Source organism: Heterocephalus glaber, unplaced genomic scaffold, assembly GCF_053883595.1.
Source record: "Heterocephalus glaber isolate CG9 unplaced genomic scaffold, H.glaber_assembly_v1.0 deba00001442, whole genome shotgun sequence".
Classification (NCBI taxonomy): domain Eukaryota; kingdom Metazoa; phylum Chordata; class Mammalia; order Rodentia; family Bathyergidae; genus Heterocephalus; species Heterocephalus glaber.
Window position 1 is genome coordinate 24,233,705 of NW_028258296.1, and position 20,845 is coordinate 24,254,549.

At 37.8% G+C, this 20,845-nt stretch overlaps 1 protein-coding gene across 1 annotated transcript; it reads right to left on the reverse strand.

Annotated features, from left to right (window-relative positions):
* Window positions 1-1,076: 1,076 nt before the first annotated feature.
* Window positions 1,077-19,307, reverse strand: LOC101699770 (guanylate-binding protein 2). The gene is made up of 10 exons (XM_021255417.2): window positions 19,118-19,307; window positions 14,689-14,816; window positions 13,500-13,609; window positions 13,037-13,233; window positions 12,097-12,339; window positions 10,967-11,247; window positions 10,159-10,371; window positions 9,480-9,582; window positions 9,077-9,270; window positions 1,077-2,290 (listed from the first exon to the last, which is right to left on the reverse strand). The coding sequence occupies exons 1-10, from the start codon at window positions 19,305-19,307 to the stop codon at window positions 2,174-2,176; spliced, it is 1,776 nt and encodes a 591-aa protein (XP_021111076.1). The 3' UTR covers window positions 1,077-2,173.
* Window positions 19,308-20,845: the final 1,538 nt, after the last annotated feature.

The window sequence follows — 20,845 nt, forward strand, 5'->3', positions numbered from 1 at the left end:
AGGAAACAAAACTCAGAATTACACTTGTTGATTTTGAAACATAGTTTAGAGGTATAGTAATCTAAACAATATGATCCTGTCATAGAGACAGACATAAAGACAAATGGTACAGAAGAGAAAGCTCAGAAACAAATGGTCACATATTGAGTTAATGGTGATTTGAAATACATGCCAAGGATGCATAATGAGGAAAGGACAATTTCTTCACTAAGGGTTATTAGTAAGGTGGATATTTTCACTCAACAGAATGAAACTAGACACTTATAATATACCTTACACCAAATGAATTCTAACTGGATGTAAGATTTAAACCTTAGACCTAAGCCTGTATTATAGCTAGAATAAAATAAGAAATAGCTTTGTGACTGCTATTTTGATTGGATATAATTTAAGTGGCTTTCAGTGCTTCATATGTTGAAATTTCATCCCCATTGTAAGCTACTGAGAGAATGAAAACATAATCTGACTATACTGTTTAGAGATAGATGAAAATAATCAATCTGAAAGGCCCTAAGATCCTAAGAGTTGAGTTGTAGTGATTGAATCCCAATAGCTTCACAAGAAAAGGGAGAGAAAAAACACACAAATGCATATGCATAATCCCTGTCTCTTGTTATGCGATACTCTGTGTCATCCTGGGACTCTTCCAACAATAAGATCACCACCAGATGTGAGTGCTTGAACCTTCAGAACTGTAAGCTAAGTAAACCTTTCTTCATAACTCACACAATCTGTGTTATAGTTAAATCAGTCACAAAAAATTTACTAATACAATGGCACTAGTGTTTGCTGTGGTTTCTAAGATAAAAGGTAAATAGTACAGACAATGAAAGCATAAAGAAACAAAAAGGACTATATGAAATCTTAAAAATGTCAGCACAGCAAAGTAAGCAGTTAACAGAGTGAATAGGGAGTCAACTAAACCAGAGACAATATTTACACACACTGTCTGACAAGGGGTTAATAGTCAAACATATAAGTAACTCCTACAACCAGTACCAGAAAGCACAATCTGATTAAAAACTTAAAGGACTCAAATAGATATTTCTACAAAGAAGACAGAAATGTCAAACAAGTATATCAAAAGATGCTTAACTTTATTAATCATCATCGAGAAAATGCAAATTATAACACAATGATATATCAAAGTATTCTCATTTGGATAAGGATTACTAAAAAAATTAAAATGCAAGTATTCGTGAGGATGTGGAGAAACTGGAACTTTTGTGTACTGTTGTTCAAAATGTAAAATTGTGTAGCTTCTCTGGTAAAATGTATGAAGGTTCTTATAAAAGTTTTGCAGAGAAGTACCATATGAATTACCTACTGCACTTATTTATATTTACCTAAAACAATTAAAAATCAGGATTTTGAAGAACTATCTGCAACAGTTTCTACTTTAAATCTTGTCTGTTTTGGGCTGGGGATTTAGCTCAGTGGTTCCACCGCCTGCCTCACAAGTGCAAGGTCCTGAGTTCGATCCCTGGTACAAAAAAAAAATCCTGTCCATTTTAAGACAAAAAGCTCTTAAAATCTTCTGCTTGGATATACGTACATCTGCTCTATTCATATTTTGGTGGGCCAAAATGATTTCAAGGTTAAGCCACCAATAAAAGGATATCCGGTAAAAAAAAAAAAAGGCTAAAGCCATAGGACAGGGACAAGCATCTGTCCAGAAGGAAGGAGCTACACATGATAGTGCAAAACAATGTGGCATTTATAGTCACTCCCTTAAGAAAAAGGGAAGAAGAGGGAAGTATAAGGGAGACTAATGGAGATACAGGTATGATCAGGCTAAATTATATGCATGTATACAAATATCACACTGAAACTCAATATTTTGTAAAATTGTACAGAGGTAAAATCTATTCTTGGTACAAAAAATTTACAATCTTTTAAGGAAGATGAACATGACTCCAAGTATTGTACTTCATGTCTTTGCAGGGTTTTGTGGTTATAAGACTTAAGTAACATTAACTGAAGGACCACTTATTCTAAAATCTAAAATTGCTTTATCTATGCCTCAAAGAGTAAGGGTATGGGGCCAGGGATTTAGCTCAGTGGTTCCGGCGTCTGCCTCGCAAGCGCAAGGTCCCGAGTTCGATCCCTGGTACCAATAAAAAAAAACCCAAAAAAGAGTAAGGGTGATAGGAAAGTTTGCTTTGTTAGATCTTTAGAGTATGACACATCCACCACCTGTGTTTTCTAACTTTTCGTTGAGAAGATTTATTTCATTCTGAAGTTGTCGGCTCTCATTTTGGAATCCCTCTCTTAGTAGATTGGCTTGTTCCTAAAAAATACAAATGGAATGTGAATAATTTTTAACAAAGTAGATTTCAAACCAAAACAGGTCAGAAGAGACAAAAGTCACCACATATTGGTAAATGGAACAATTCACCAGGAAATGAGAACAGTTGTAAATATGCATACACCGAATACTGGTGCATCTAAATCGGTAAAGTAAAAACTACTTGACAGAAAGGGGCAGGAAGATAGCAGTACAAATATTTTGGGAAACGTCAATAGCCCACCTTCACAAATAGGGAAGAAAAACAGTCAAAAAGTTAATAAAGAACTATGAGAGCCTACCTACACCACAGAACAAACGGATTTACAGATAGCTATAGAAAGTCTCAACCAATGGTAGCAGAACACACATTCTTCTCAGAAGTCCATAGAACTTTCTTTAATATAAACCATATTTTAGGCCTGAAAGCATGTCTCCATTAACACAAAAGAATGGTAATAATCTCCTGTATCTTATCAGATTACAATGGAATGAAACTAGAAAACAGCGAAAGAAATCATAGAAACTATCCAAACACAAGAAAATTGAATAATACACACTTGAGTAATCAATGGGTCACAGAAATAAACCAGAGAAGAAATTTAAAAATTCCTAGTCAAATGATAATGTAAATCTAACATAGCAGAATCTGTGAAGTACAATCGAAGCAGATTTAAAAAAGAAGTTCATAGCTATGAGTGCCTACATTAGAAAAACAGAGATTACCAATAAATAACCCAAGGCTATCTCAAGATCTTAGAAAACAAAAACAATTAAACTCCAAAAGTAGTAAAAGAAAAGAAATGATGAAAATTAGAGTGGAAATGAATTTGGGACAGAGAAAATACAAAGGATTAATGAATCAGAGTTTTCTTTGAAAAGATAAATAAGATCAATAAATCCTTAGCTGAAATTAAGAAAGAAGACCAACATCAATACAATGAGAAATGAGAAAGATACAACAAACACTACTGATATCCAGAGGTTTGTTAGAAACTATTTTGAAAACTTATATTCCAGTGAATTGGAGAATCTGGAAGAAATAGACAAATTTCTAGACACATATGACCTACCAAAATTGATTCAATATACACACAGTGAAATATTTTTCCACTATAATGAAGTCATATCATTTGCAGGAAAATGGATGGAACTTCAGACCATAATACTAAGTGAAATATATATCTCATTGTTTCTCTTATATGGGAAACTTAAAATATAAATAGATGAATGAATGAAATAAAGGAGAGATAGTAGGAAACAAGAAGGCAGATCATTTGGAGATGGGAAAGGGGATCAAGGGGGAGGGAGAGGTAAAGGAGAGTGGGGAAGATGTATCAAAAATGATCAAGATATATGCATGTACCAGCTTCCTAAAATTAATATAAGTACTATGTATTGCAAACATATACTTTTAAAAATGCCAATGCCTGGACCTAATCTGAGGCCAACTAAATGAGAATATTTGGGATTGAATCTAAAAATCAACATTTTTCTGAAAAATCCCCTCTTCATTCTGAAGCCCTTTGAGGACTGAGGAACACCCCACTGGTGATGAGCCTGAGTAGTCCTTTCAATAGCTATGTGAATGTGAGGCATGCTGGAGATGTTACAAACATAGATGATTCCAAAGTGTGAGTTCTGAGTGATGGAAAAAATTGTTTGGGTACACAAGGAGAGTACACCGGGAGAGGTCAGACCAGAGGAGCTGAAAGAAATGACTATGTGGGACATATTGGGTTTGACATCCACTGGATAGGTTCATGGAGATCACCCAAGTGCATTTACACCCAGATAGGAAGCCAGGGGTTCTCTGGATGCACATATTTTCTGCTTATCATTGACAAAGTCCTGATTCAGAGAAGATGTGTGGATAATCCCATGAGAAGACTAGAAAGGAATCCCAGGGTAATGAGACTCAGGAGCTGGTGCAAAGATGAGAAACCAAGAAAAATCATTTTCAGGAAGTGTTTAAGATCTAAAAGTTAAGTTTAAATAGACAATAAAACTTGCCTGAGTGAAGACGGTCATGTTAGCCAGGGTATGAGAAGAAATGAGGTAAGTAGATAAGAGGTTACCAAATAATTATGGGACTTTTAGGCTGATCCATGATGCAAAAGTTTCACTGGGGAGGGATGAAATATTAAACAAATATTTACTGGGTGCTCAGTGTATCAGTCACCAACAAATGGATAACATGCCTGCCGTCATGTGATTCACTTCCCAGCAAGTGGAGACTGACTCTACACATACAAATTAGGTAAATAGAGCTTTAAACAGTCATATGCTAATGTGGCAGGGGGCAAATAAAGGGCCAAGGATTGATGATGTTGATGGGAAAGGTATAACAACATTATCAAAGTGTTCCTTGAAGATTGCCCTAAACAGTTGGCATTGGAGTAAAGAATTCCAGATTGAGGTGGAGATCTTGTAGCTGTAGGGGGAAATAATTCTAATGACTCCACCCTCATTCTAAGTAGGCAGGTAGTTGTTTCTCAGCAGGATTTTATTTTGCTTTTCACAAATGGCTGGTAATATTGATCATATTTCCATTACTTATATGACCTCCATCTATTTCCTTTGGTGAAATGCCTACTCAATTCTTTTATCCATTTCTAAATTGGGATTTTGTTTGTTTCCTTACTGTGAAATCTTCAGAATCTTTATGTTTTCTGTATGTAAGTCCTTTGTTAGATACGTGATCTGAAAATATTTTTCTTCAGTCTGTGGTATATCTTTTTTGTTATCTTAACGATGTCTTTTATAGAGTAAAATTTGTCACTTGTGATGAAATCTAATTTATTAAATTTTTCTTTATGACTCAAAAGTACTTTTTTTTTTTGTACTGGGGGTTGAACTCAGGGCCTTGTGCTTCCACAGCAGGCACCGGAACCACTGAGCTAAATCCCCAGCATGACTCCAAATTACTTTTAAAAATACTGGCTAAACTTTGTTGAATGCTCTATTTAAAACTGAATAAAGTTTTGCCCCTTACCCTGCTCCAAATTACAGTAACACCTCAAAGTGGGCTTGAGTTAAGTGTCTTTGAAATTATGCTTGGTTGACCCTTTCTATCCTCTATAGCAGGTGCCACTGAGTCTTTCCATTGAGTAGCAAGCAGTACAGACCTTAAAGTCTGGCAACAGCATGACAAATTAGAATCTTAGTTGATAAATAGACATTAACTCTCATAGTCTGTATTCAAAATTTTTGGAATTCTATTGTGTATATCTAAGAAATTCTAAAGATAAAGTCACTATGAATAGAACAAAGACAAATGCATCTTAATTACTAAACTCTGTTTCTTGGTATTTTGTATGATTAAAATTCCAGAGGCCTACATTTTAGAAAAGAACTGGAACTTTTGAGCCTAATTCCTAACATGCTTATATGGCTTATATCTATATGCCTCCCAAAGCCTCATATGCTCACAGGTGACACTTTTGGGAGGTGATTGGATCATGGGTGTGTGATACTAGAATAAAGGTGTCATAAGTAGAATAGTCTACTGATTAGTTTAGCATAGCTCTGGATGTGGATAATGGGAAGGCCTAACCTGAGTGTGAAGAGCACCAACCAATAGGCTTGTAGCCTGAGTGGAATAAAAATGGGAAAAGGCTGCTACTTGTTGCTTCCTGCCTACCCTTCCATGGACTGTTTCATCACTGTGATGCTCCTTGGCCATGCCATCTTGCCTTGGAGCCAGATAATTATGGATGGAAACTTCCACAAACTGTGAAACTGAAATAAACTTTTCCTCCTTTAACTTGTGAGTGTAGGGTATTTTGTCCCAGCAATGAGAAAGTAAATAAGACACATGATGATGATGTTCTACTTGGTTTTTACAATGTGTTAGCAAGAAACAAAAACAAACAAAACAACAAAAAATCCCAAACCAAACCAAACCAAAAAGACCAAAGAAAAACATGCAAAAGGATGGGTTTTTTGCCCAAATGCTAATTCATCTTGGCTTGTACAACAAAGACTCTTAAGAATTCTCTTACATACAATATTCTGTCAGAACTAAATTTATTTCACAGACAAAATGGTTTGATTTGATATCCTAAGGAAAAAAATTGGTAGAACTAAAAAATATTACATTTCTTAATTCAAATCTAACATACAAGCAGTATTTGCTTTCCTCTTACATTTTCCTTCTAAAGTTTGTAACTATTGTTTGTCAAAAGTCTGTATTCTATGAGGTTGTCACCTACAGCCTCATAAACTTAACCATGGACTCCAATAAAACTTAATCTAAAGAGTAATCTTTCTAAACCATTTTGTAGATCAAATTTGGCTAAACAGTTTTTTTCTCATTACTAGGGATTAAATGCTGGGCCTTCTCATTGCACTATATCTGTGGCCCTTTCTAAAATTTTTTGTTTTGAGATAGGATCTCATTAAGTGACTATGTTGTTGTGCCCAGATCGCAGAGTCCCAAAGACCACCAGGAGGCCGATTCTGATGTAAGCACACGAGGGTCATTTATTCAAGCTCGAGCAGGGGCTCTCAACTGTCACCGATGCAGCCGGTCAAGATTGAGAGCCCTGAGTTTCAAATTAGCAGGGTTTTTATAGACGTTACATCAAGGTTAGGGGTTTCTACTTAGCAGCTATATGATTGGTTAACATTTTAGCAAGCATGAAGTGTATATTTTTGATTGGCTAGGTCTATAGGGGGTCGAGGGGGATTACGTATAGGTTTTTGCAAGGGAGAAAGGGGCAAAGGTTAATGGCCGACTGTCACATACTGATGGTTAGCAGACCCACTGACTAATGGTCACGTCTATCTTGTGTGGATAGTCAGTCCATTAACTGCTTATCTTATAGATAGTGTGCCTGGGATGCTCTTTCTCTGGATACACAGATGGCTGGGTAGTAAACTTAGGAATTTGGCCTTGTTTTAGATCGTGTCTTTTTGTCCCTGAGCAAGCACATTTTAACCCTTAGCTTACAAGAACAATAGAGACGAGGAGAATGGTGAATTCTAGCAAGATGGAGTCACTGTGGGCCTCACAATGTCACTACACTTTCCAAGCTAGGCTTGAATTTTCAATCCTTGTGACCTCTCAGAGTGCTGGGACTACAGGCATGCTCAACCACACACAGATTTTTAAAAGGTTTAAACATTTATTTTAATTATCTATCATTTTTTCTCCAATATGGGACCTGACTGACTAGCAGGACAGAAACAAAGAAAGCAAAAAATTCTATCTCAACAGCAAGGCATCCAATCACACTTGGTTAATCAGTTTCACATTCAGAAAGAAAAAAGTGCATGTAGTGACAAGGGGAGAAACTGTCAAGTTCAATATGGAGTCACTTATGTTTACCGGAGTCACAGTAAACAGCCACAGACAAGTAAAAGGGCTTTGTCATGCTTACTTGAAAGCAAAAATCTTTCCAGTAGGTGGAGGTATTGACTATTTTCTGACTTTGGCTCACTCTTGTGTTTGATTCTACAATCATTAATGGTATTTTTAAGATTAAGGGAAAGAGCAGACCAGGGGGAAGTTGAAAGAGGATATTGAAATGGAGTTTCAAAATTAGAATCTTAAAACTAAGCTCTTTCTCCAGCTTTCTCATTCTCAGTTCTGGCACCAAGAAGGCTTCAGTAGAGCCCGACTTCTAACATTTTTCTACATTTTTCTGTACCCACTGGTAGCCCATGGCATAGCTGTAGGTAACATGCATTTGGGCTTTTGTTATATCCCTTTGATAAAGCAATTCTGTACACTGGTTAAAAGCAGGCTAGCTCTCCTGTCAATTTAGCCAAATTGTAAATACACTCATCTTCCCAGTTTTATTGGTGTTCTTGTGCTCTCAATGGTGAATGGTGAAATGTTACTTTTTTTTTTTTTGGTACTGGGGATCCAACTCAGGACCTTGTGCTTGCAAGGCAGGAGGCTGCACCACTGAGCTAAATCCCCGGCCCATAGCTAAATCCCTGGGCCAGTGAGTGGTGAAATGAATCCAGATAGTTGAGGCTCAGATTCAAAACTCTGGCCAGGTCCCCAGTAACATATATACATAAAACAGAAATAAATTATTCACAAAATCTGATGAAGGTCTGGATCTTAGTTTAGGACATGTGAGCTAAGCTTCCACAACTTGGTAGCAGGAGTGACAGAATATAGGTAAGCAAATCAGAGTTCCAGATTATTTCTGCACTTAACTCCCAAATGCACAGAAACTGGGACCAAGTAGAAAAAATAGGTAGGAGTGGTGTGAAGGTTAAAGAGTTTTTTTGCTCACAAAGATCCTTGTAGAGTTAAATCAAAATAGATTGGACCAAAAAAAAAAAATCATGTTGTAAAGACAGCTAGATATTTCACCAACTGGGTGATCTAAAGAAAGCTATTTAATCTTTCTTTTGGTACTGGGGATCGAACTGGGGTCCTTGTGCTTGCAGGGCAGGCGGCGGAAGCACTGAGCTAAATCCTCAGCCCCAGTATTTAATCTTTTTTGAACCTGCTTTTCTGAACTTGTGTTTTTCATAAGAGGGACAAAGTTCTTTTTTCATATTCCTATGCAAGAGGTACAGATGAAATATTTTTATGATGCTTAGCGGAGAAGGCTAAATCGAGGGATATACTTAGTGATGTGACAGCATTGGAAATAAAAAATGTAATAATCAGACAGGGAATGCAGACGGGTCAGGCAGGCACACAGGGGTCAATATGTACAAGATCTTTTTCGAGACTTCATGGTCTACTTGCCAATTTTTGTGATCAGGGAGAACGGAGAGAAAAAGGAAAAAAGGAAAGTTCAAGATGATGTAGCTGAATACCTGGAGTTTAAGAGCTAGAATCTTCTCTTGCTCTTCTATCAACTGTTTCCTGTCCGTCTCCATCTTCTCAGTCAACTGTTTGATATGCTCCTGATAACTCCTCTCTTTCTGTTCCAGCATCTCCTGATTCTTCTTTTGCATTTCCTCCAACATTTTGGTGGCAGCCTCTGCAGATTCAGCTTTCACACGTTCCACTGAAACCAATGAGAGAAATGTCTGTGGGTTACCATGTTGCCTCACCTCCTTTGTCCTCCTCTGTTTACTTACTGTTGCTGCTGATTGCATTGGAAAATAAAATACATCTTCGCTCTTCTTGTTCTAGTTTAAGAATATCAGGTTTACTTAGACAAATTAAACTTTTGAGAGCTTTTGAGGTCATGTAGCCTCTTGACTTATTCCTCACCTTCGATCTCCTTTTCTTTCTCTGTGAGAGTCTGGTCTGTCTGTAGAATGGCATTAATCATATCCTCCTTGAACTGCAAGTATTTCTGCAGAACCTCTTCAGCCTTCCAAACCAAAGAACACAGAGTTAACAGTAGGAAGTGACTAAGCATTTGTTTCTGTCTTTTGTCCATCAACTTTTCCTCTAGGAACTGTTTCTTTCAGTCTTGGGGATGCTGGTGGCCAAGATGCCCTGTTAACAAGAATGCGCACATGATGCGGGCTGGCTGGTAAGACCCTCAAAGAATCAGTGTTCTTTCATGGAAAAAGAGATTCTGTGTCATTTAAGATGGAAGGTGCTAAATTTAAAGTTAATGCTACTGTAGTCTCTACAAGCAGAGCATGCTAAAGAAGGAAGCCTTCATGGAGCCAGTAGACCAGAGAAGGAAATGGACGGAGTAAGAAAATTAAGGAAATGTGAGTTAGGAAGGTAACAGACAGTGAAAAAGATGACAACTCAGTTGTTAATTGCATGTGCTCTCTGTGATGAGTACCTAGGGCAGATCTAGTATAACAGGCTTCTTGTGGGTGTTAGTGGACAAAAGTGTGAATATAGTGCAGACAGTAGGCACATCTCTGAGTAATTATGCTTGGTCACACTGATGTTGGAAACTGGCACAATACGGGTAAATGTTGCTTACCTGTAATCCTTTCTTGGGTGTCTCATAGTACTTTTTCTTCAGGTCTTGTACTTTCTGAAGAAGGAGACGGTAGCCCCCTGGTTTAGAATAAATTCCTTGTTTCACCTCTTCTTCTAGGGGACTAAAAATATCCTGAAGTAAAGCTGAACAACGATCTGAAGATGCTTTCATATTCCGTTTACAAAAGTTATCTCGCTTTTTTTCTAGCTTGGCCTTTAATGCAAAAATAAGAAATAAAAAGAATAGCCAGGGTAAAAAAGAAAAAGAAATAAAGAATAGCCAGGGAGAGATAATAATATGTGGTCAGAGTTTATGAGAACACTTCTCAAAAAGATGATCCCAACTTTTTACTAAAATTCCTTTTTCTTTGGAGGTGAATTTCTGAGCAGAGATTATTAGCATTATGCCACACTTCAGAACATTACTAATTTTTCAGATTAGACCAATAATTGCACAGGAAATAAATATACCTCAACATAAGCCTTCATTAGATAACTTAGAATAATATTCTCTTTGCTTTTGTCTTGACTATCAAACCAATATGATAACAGATCTGATTACTCATTATATGCATTTAGTTCTAATAGGAGGAAGATTATTAGGTAATCATGCAAGAAAAAATGTTTTGAAACTTTGATTGCATACTAATAAAATTGTTTCTTCTTAGTATTATGATTTTCCATAGGTAGGTAACACCATTTTGAAATCTAGGAATAATTTCAGTTCTCAAAATGAATACTTATTTCATTTCCTTGTAGTACTTTGCTGTTTCTAATCCAAATCAATATACATTTGACATAAAAATTACCGCCAATTCCTTTTGAAAATGTTGCTGAACATCTTTGAAGGAATGTTTCATGAAGATTTCAATGGCGTCCTTCTCACAGGCCCTGTGCAGCTCCAGCAGCTCCTGGAGGGTTTCTGTGGGCAGCTGCACCTTCTGGCCCATCTGCTGGTCATAGTGGGCCAAGGCCTTCTGCACTGCAGCTGAGTTCTCTATCTGGGCCAAGGCCAGGACTGCGTTCTCCATGCAGGGCAGATCCCCACTGCTGATGGCACTGAGGTAGGTCAGCACAAGGGTCTCCAGACCTGCATATAAACAGCAGGTGATGATGCTTGTTATAGTGAGAGTGCAAAAAAGTCTCCATTGTATGTAATTCTGAGCATGTCAATTACCACCTATTTGCCTCAAATTGTCATTGGTGTAATTACCAGTGTACTTGGTAATTTGCTAGAAATGCAGCACCACAGCCTTTGCCCAGACCTATTGAATTTGACCTTCCTCTTCAGGAAGACCCCCACATGATGTGTATGTACACTAAAGATTGAGATTCCTGAATATATATTACACAGGACTTTAATTAGAGTGTTCCATCCATTTAAACTCTCTAGGTGCCATTAGGACTAGAATTATATCTCTTTCATTTATATCCGTATCATCATCTCTGTTAACAGTAGGTATTTAATCACTATTTACAGACCAAAAGATGTTATCCCAATCAAAAGCTGTTGCCATTTGGTTTATTAAAATGAATATCATTATTCGAAAGATCTTTGTGCATTGCTAATATAGTAGTCACTAGGCACATGGGACTATGTCCCCTTGAAATATAACCATAAGATCTATTTAAAATTTTTTTCATTTAAATTAATTTACCTTTAAACTTAAGCAACCACACTTTTCTAGTGGCTTCCACATTACAGACTGCATGTCTAGTTTTACCTAAGGAATTTTTAAGCAGTGACCTTTTCTTCCCTTTTGGCTTTTTCTCTTTTCCCATCAAGGAATGTGATGAACAAAATCTATTAGAAAGGTTGCGCCATCTAAATTTCAATGTACCAGTGGTACATTCACAAACCTGAAACTGAAACTAGATTCATTTCGTTTCTTACTCCTTACTCTTATGAATGAGTGAAAATAATGAGAAGGATACTCACGAGGTCCATTGACCTCAATGCCTCCGGGAAGAGTTTTAGTCCTAGAAGAGCTGAAGATGTAAGAACAGAACTCTGCAACTTGGTCCACGAATTCAGAGTCGAGCTCATCATCATGCAGTGTCTCGAGCTTGGTCAACTTCTTCCGATGAGTTGGTCTATCGAAGATAAAGCATTTCTTCCTTGGGAAGAACTTCCGGATGCAGAGTCGGGGGAGATTAAAATTTTTATCTTTCTGACTGGTACCTGTAGGAAGATAAAAAGGGACTTAACCACTGTAAGAATTTGCAAACAGGGCCGGGGATTTAGCTTAGTGGTTCCGCCACTTGCCTCGCAAGCACAAGGCCCCTGGTACAAACAACAACAACAACAACAACAAACAAACAAAAAAGAATTTGCAAACACTTTTGTAAAGGACCAAATAGTACATATTTTCAGATTTTCAGGACAGCCTCTTTCCTCCGCATTTACCTCTTTTACTGTAGCATGGCATCATCTCTAGACAATATATAAATAAATGAGCTCAACATTTTCCCCAAAACATCTATTTCAAGACAGGAGGCAGGGTTTCATTAGCCTCATTTGTCTGTGGGCCATACTTTTCCAACACTTGAGCTACTACACTGCTTTAATCTATTTTCTTCAAATATACATTCATTGTACTTTACATTCCTTGGTTAAATGCACAATCACAAATAATAAGCACTAAGATAAATTTAAACTAAGCATAGCAAAGGTGAAAGAAAAAACTTGTTCTTTGAACAAGGGAGAAAATATTTTAAAATTGAATCTGTTAATTCAGATATTAAGCATTAATTTCCAGGTGTAAGTAGGTAGAAGTAATAGAAAGCTGTAAATGTACAAAAAGTATAAATAGAAAAGTACAGACTGATAATTTCTAGTATTTTGGTGTTCCCATTTATTAATTATCCGTCCATATTACCTTGCTTTAGCTTCAGGGAATTCTCCAGGTAGGCATCTGGAGAGATGGAATTTCCATCTAATTCTAATTCTAGGGAGAAATCTCTCAGTGTCCACACAAAGTCTGGGAAGAAGCTCATGAAGTCAGCTGAGTCTTCAACTTTATTCGTGCTGGGTGAGGATTTTGCTCTGATTCGATCTGTCAGTTCAGTCACATAGCTGAGGCACTAACTAAGGAAAACTAGCAAAAGTAACTGGCCCCTTCATCCCATATTAATTTGACAAATCCACAAACATTTATTTTATCTTTGTTCTTAACCTAAGTGTCATTTCTTCAGAAAGTACATGAATGTTTCCTGTTCTTGAATTATTGTGCATGTTTTCTCTTTGATTTGGCTCTACCAGGGTCTAGAGCCATGTGGCTGGTTTACTCACACAGGTCTCTCCTCTGACTTTTGTGCTGAACTAGAATACAAAAAGGATACTGCAGTTGGTCCATGGCCTGCTGGTTGATGGTTCCCATGCTGTTGTACACAAAGGTGCTGCTCAGAAGTATAGCTAGGGCGAAGATCCAGGAGTCATTCTGGTTGTCACCCTGGAAGTCAGAACATATTTGGGTCACAGGTATGTTTTATTCTTGTGTCAATTTACAGATCAGCAGTGGTAAAAGTATCATCACTTAATTAGAGTTTTTAGAATAATTACATAGGATCCTAAATCCAAATAAAAATGTCTATAGGACTTAAAATTTGAATATATTTTTGATTTGTAGTTGATTTACACTGATCTCTATAGAGCCTCTTATGATTATTGGAAGATAACTGAAAAACAGTTTAGCTTCTTAGGCTTTAAAGAAAATTTAAATTTAAAAATTCCTCCTTTTTAATAGCACGATTTACTTACAAGAGATTTAGACCCTGGTATAATGGTGCATGGTTTTAATCCTATCTGCTTGGGAGGCTGAGACAGGAGGATTCTAACTCAAAGACAGTCTAGGCAATTTAGTGAGACCCTTCCTCAAAAAAAAAATGGTAAGTAAATAGGGGCTATGGACATAAGTTAGTGTTAGAGTGACCAACTTTTCAATCCCTGGGACTGTGTAAATAAATAAATAAATAAATAAATAAATAAAATAGGTTTATAACACTTGTAGCTCCGTTATAGCAATTATTATATACCAGAAATGTTATTTATCTTATTAAATATTTAAAACAATACTATGAGGCTTATGTAAAGCTATTACATCTGTTGAACACATCAGAAACCTGAGGCTAAAAGAAGTCAAGTTGTTTGCTTCAGTGTACTGAGTTAGAACTTGAGTTTTAAGTTAAACACAAAGTCATGAGGCTTCAACACCTAAATCTTTAAATTTCACGGTAGGATAAGACTGTGTCACTAAGTAAATTTGTGTTCTATTTTTGTGTACAGGATAACTTTATTCATTTATAGATTGTTGATACTTAGAACATGGTACTGACCATGTTGCTTTTGTGCTAGGATTCTGTCCTGTGAATATTTTCCTGATTTCTGTTTGCTAAACTTAGTCTCTGAAATGTAAGCAAAAATTAAAAAGTAGATTATATTTAAGTAAATATCTTATGTAAGTAAAACTGGTTATTGTGGAGAATATTCAAAGATAGGGAGCGAATCTAAAATTGTATCTTAAGTCCTTACTTTCTCAACATCTCCCAGGCCCTCAGTGTCAAGCAGAACTAGAGTCTGGTTTGGCTTCTTGGGATGTGGCACACACCACATCCAGATTCCTTTGGTGTGAGACTGCACTGTGGAGCCCAGCGAGAAGCCTGCAAAGCATAGAGGAGATGAGACAGGTGGAGTTTTAATAGCAAGTGTTCCTGAAACTGAGATAAAAGTTATTATAATAAATGTTAGGAGACAGAACTAAAACCACAGCCAGTACTGATCTTACTTACAATAAGAGAAATAATAAACATTAGGTTATCTGATATAAGAAAAAGTCGAAGAGTTTCATGATAAAAAAAAAACCCCTTCATCATGTCAGCATATGGTACCAACCTCTAATACCAGCTACAGAGGAGGCTCACCACTTTAAGGTCATCCTAGTCAACCTAGTGAGGCTCTGTCTCAAAATATAATGTAAGAAAGGGTTGGATATGTAGCTCCATGGCAGAGCTCTTTTGAAGCATGCTTGAGATTCTAGGTTCAATCTTCAGTACCACATACACACAAGAAAAGGCCAATGATATAGGGATGTAGCTTAGTTCTTGCAGGGTTCTCTCCCCAGTACTGCAAAAACATTCAAGAAACTTGAAATAAAAGCAAATTATCTTAGCACAACAATGGTCATATATGAAAATTCATAGGCAACATCTCAGTCAATGGCAAAAAAGTGAAATCTTCTCTAGGATCAGAAACAAAAAAGAGGTGTCTGGCTGCTTGTGTTCAACATTGATCTGAAAGTCTTATCAAATGTAATTGGACAAGATAAAGAAATAGAAGGTACTAACACTGGAAAGAAAAAAGTAAAAGCTTAGGTAGCAAATGAAAAATATAGAGAGCTTAGACTTTTTCAAAACTGAAAAATTTGTGCATCAAAGTTCACCTTCATAGAATAAAAAAGCAATACATGGAACTATGGAACTGGAGAAGATATTTGACAGACATGTATCTAATAAAGGGTTGATATCAAAAATATATCAAAAGTTCCTACAATGATACACAACCAGATTAAAAAATGAACAAAATATTTGAGTAGGCATTTATAAAAAGACGATATTGAAATGGTCAATAAGCACACAAAAAGATGCTTAACATTAGTAGTCATTTAGGGAAATGTAAATTGAAACCACAAGAGACTACTTCATAACCACCCAAATGGCCACTATCAAAACAAATAACTGAACAAAACCAAACAGAAAATAATAAATAACTGCAGAATGTGGAGAAATTAGTACACTTGTGCATTTCTGCTGGGAACATAAAATGATGCAGGCAATATGAAAAATGGATAGTGATTATTCAAGAAATTAAATGGAAGTACTATATGATCCAGTAATATCATTGTGGGTATACACACAGAAAAATTTAGAGCATAGAGTTGAACCAATATTTTTATAGGTCCCAGCTGGGGCCCCACCCCAACCCCAGCAGCTTAGACTCACAGGCCCCAGCCAAAGGCCCACCTGGAAAAGAGGTGCATAGGCACACAAGCAACAGACAGAGGCCCACCCAGATACCATTGCTAAGTCCATGCAGACCCCAGCCAGAAACCTGCTCAGACACCGGGGACTGGGGTGCACATCCCAGCCGAAGGCCCTCCCAGACAACAGCTACACAGTGGGGCAGGCCCCAGCCAGAGGCATACCCAGATGCCATCCTGTGTGCTTAGGCCCCTGCCAGAACCCCACCCAAACAACAGGGCAGCACAGGGATCCAGAAGGTCATCATTGTGAACCCAGGAAGTGGCACAGTGCTGAGCAGCCGAGAGAAGGCCTCTATGAGGCTTGCTGAGAAGCCCACTGGGAGAACAAAAAGCTCAATAAAGGCACAGCAGACTGCATTGGTTAAAATGAGAAGACACCTAAACAAGTCTCAAAACCAGACTTCCAGATCATCAAAGGCCACTCCAAGGGACAACAAGATGGAACAATCTGAAACTCAACCATCTGGTCTCCCTGAACTAGCAATGAAAGAAGATCTGGGAAAAATAAAATCAGAAACAATTTCTCAGATAACAACAGAGATTGTGTCCATAGTGAAAGACACAGAAAAAAAAATGAGGAGCTGAGAAACATGATGGAATTCCAGCATAGGATACAAATGGAATCCATAAAACAGATGCAAACAAATATCCAGAAGATTAAAAACTCCATTGAAAGTTTATGCAGCAGAATGAGCCAATGTGAGGACAGAATTTCAGATATAGAAGACAGGATTTTGATTAGTGACCAGGAAAAGAAAAATTTCTTAAAAATAGCAAGGGACCACAAGAAATCAATCCAGCAGCTTCTAGATAATGCAAAGAAGAATAACGTAACACTGATCAGAGTCAACGAAGAAACAGGAGAACATTCAAATGACATAAAAAAACTGTTCACAGAAGTAATGGCAGAAAACTTCCCAAGCAGGGAAAAAGAATTTGACATACAGATAAGTGAGGCACATAGGACTCCAACTAGTCATGATAAAAAAAACAACAAATCTACACCTAGGCATATAATAGTCAAGATTCCAGAAACCCAAAAGAAGAACAAAATTCTACAAGCAGTTAAAGAAAAGAAACAAATCACATACAAAGGAAAGCCCATCAAAATCACAGTAGACTTCTCAACACAAAGCCTCAAGGCGTGAAGAGCCTGGAGTGAAGTATTTCAACCCCTAAAAGAAAACAACCTCCAACCCATATTGATGTACCCTGCAGAACTATCTTTCAAAATTGAAGGAGAAATAAGATACTTTCATGACAAAGAGCACCTTAGGAACTTCGTGAATACCAAATCAGCACCCCCCAAAATTTTAATATCCTAGGAAATGACAAGGAGGATCACAACCCCAGGAAGCACAGCAGAATGAATCCATCAGGCACAACAAGAAATTAAATGCAAAGGGGGAGAATTCAACAAAAAGAAAAGGTCATGACAAAGATAAGTCAATTCATGTCAGTTATAACCATCAATGTCAATGGTCTCAATTCACCAATCGAAAGAAATAGACTGGCAGAATGGGTCAAGAAGAAAGATCCAACAATATACTGCATATAAGAAACATACTTAATTCAAAAAGAAACTCATAGACTGAAAATTAAAGGGTAGAAAACAGTACTCCATGTACCAGGAACCCAAAAAAAAGCAGGAGTACCTATTTTCTTTGCAGATCAAGTGGATTTCAAACTAACACTGATTAAGAGAGACAAAGAAGGACACTACATCCTTGTAAAAGGAACAATCCAAGAGGAAGAGATGACAATCATAAATATATGCGCACCAAATACTAGTGCATCCAACTATATAAAACAAATATTAACAGACATGAAAAATCAAATAAACACTAATACAATAGTAGTGGGGACCTCAAAACCCCACTGTCATAAATACATAAATCACCTAGACAAAAAATCAACAATGAAATACTAGAACTCAACCAAACTCTTGAACAAATGGACTTAACAGATGTTTACAGTGTGTTTCACCCCACAAAATCAGAACACACATTCTTTTTAGCTGCACACGTGTCATTCTCCAAAATAGACCATATACTTGCTCATATAACATGTTTAAGTAAGTGCAAAGGAATTGAAGTTATCCCCTGTATATTATCAGATAACAGTGCTATAAAATTGGAGATCAATAAAATTCTTCTTAGGAAAATGTTAACAAAAACTGGAAAAAAGCCACCTCTCCATGTACACATGAATGGATGAACAAATTGGAATACGGTATTGATAAGTGATTAGGCCTTAAACGGCGGGAAATTTTGACAAATGGGACATTGTGGAAACTTAAAAACATCACACTAAGTGAAAAAAACCAGTCATGAAAGGACAAATCTCGTCTGATTCTACTTGTATAGTGCTTGGAGAATAGTCAAATTCATAGCGATGGAGTGTAGAATGGTAGTGGGGGATGGGTGCATAGGGAGTCACTGTTTAATGGACACAGAGTTTCTCTGGGAAGGAGGAGGGTTTTTTTTGGAAAGGGAAGTAAATGAACACCTAATGCTTAAAAGGGCAAACTGTATATTATGTTAAAATTTGAAGAATAGAAAAAGTAATACAAATGAAACACTTTTAAACCTCAAAATCAGCGGAAACTGGCTCTTACTCTATTAACATCTTAGTAAGAGTCTTAGAGTTTATTACCATGTAAATTAATTATTCATATTACTGTCTTCCTTTTTTAGGAAAGGACCAATTTACACTTTCGAAGGGGAAGCTAAGGCATAGCAGGGCAAGCTGGTGAGCTGACTCTCATCCCCTAGAACAGAGTGAAGATATAAAGCCCACCAGTGAGCAGAAGATTAGCTAATTATCTTCCCTGGCTCTTTTGTCTCCTCCCCAACCCCATGCAGGATGCTGGGCAGTGTGGGTGGACAGAGGGCTCAGTAGAGCTTTGTTGGTAGCACTCACCCTTTTTCTTCCCAGCCAGCTTGTTCATCAGGTAGGATTTGCCTGTGCGGTAAAGGCCCACGATAGCCACCACCACAACGGGCTGGGTGATGGCAGACAGGATCTTCAGAGCTTCCTGATTCACCCTCAGTTGCCCTTTCACATTTTCAATGAGGCACAGTGGGCCTGACATGTGGATCTCTGAGGCCATGTCCAGCGTGTGCTCTGGTCTGCAAGGGCAAAGTTGGAATGAATGCATATCAATTTCAATTTCCAGGGATTTTTAAGTGTCTCCCTTCTTCCCACCCCAGCAGCTATGCACATTTCACTGGAATGAGGATCCAAAGAATTTCTTGCACTGCCTTCCCAGAAAGGAAACAAATACAAGTTACTTCTGCAAATTTTATGAAAATACATAAGTATGGACCCTTGCAGGACTTGGAGGAGCATAAGGCAAGGGCAGTGCCTGACACTGGGACTACCTGAGCTTCACAGTGAGTGAGTGTGAATTCAGTGAGGTGTGAGCACACAGTGGCAAATACTGGATTTTGCTAAAAATTTCTATGAAATAAGGCTTATGAAATCAGGCAACAGATCAAGAGGACTAGAAAGGGAGTTGTTCTAAGATATGTTTTCTGCAATCTGCTTTTAGGTCTTATACTTGCTTTTTTGTTTTCTTTTGGTAGAGGAAAAGGAGGAATACAAAGGGAGGAAGAAAGAGTGGAGGGAACAGAGGGTAAGTAGCTGAGGAGGAGAGAAACCCTTAGACAACTGGTGAGAAATGAGGCTAGCACCTGCCAAGGAAGTCAGGGGAAGAGTTCCCCGAAGGCAGGAAAATTTGTCTGAGGTCACTATTGGAAGCAAAAACTCCTCCCTGAGTGCTGCACTAGGTGAGATTTTTCTAGAGGAAGCACTTTAGTAAAGTACAGGGCCTGAATTCTGCTGGTGTGAGTAGGGAGAGCCCTAAGAAATCACTGATTCTGCAGCCCTGCTGAAGGAAGACATTCAGCTTGAAACAAAGTTCAAATGCATGATTAGGACTTAGGCTGCTTTTGTGATCTTCCTCTTTTATTCTGAGTATTTTTCTCTCTTTGCCTTCAACAGTGAAAATAGCTGTTCAGCTCCGTCTCATTTCTGTGCTTTCCTTCTGCAAACAAACAGCCCACTTGTAACTTCCATAGATACGGCAGGAGCAGCTCTGAGGGTGAGCCCATCAGGGACCACAGCAGTCTGTGTTCTCAGTCCATACAATCAACAAACAGTCATTTCCCTGTCTGTGAGTACACGCAACACAAGCTCAGCAATGGCACAAGGGGACCTGCTGCCGTGATAAAATCTGGATTTCATTTGACTCCTTGTCCCAACTAAGTCTCAGTTGCAACCTTTCACAGTTCTGATAGTTTTTAAGAAAAATAACTGGCCCTTATAAGCCCCTTCCCTTCCCTGCATTGGACTTAGAAGCTTCTAGTCCCTGAGCAGAGGTCTTTCAGAGCTGGAGAAGCTGCTGGAAGGGAAATCAGCCTCTTACCCGATCTTCTCCTGTGTAGGTGCTTTGGTTTCTCTGTTCTCTGGCTGTATGTTCGGCTTTTATTTCACCCTCCAATGTTGACAGGCTTCTGTACTTGCCTGAGTGGACAAATAATGAAACACAGAAAGCTTTGTGATGGATTTAGAGGAATGTGAAACTGAAAGTACTTAGCTTGCACAAAGATGCAACAACCATAAAAGGGATTTTTCTAGCTGTGCCAG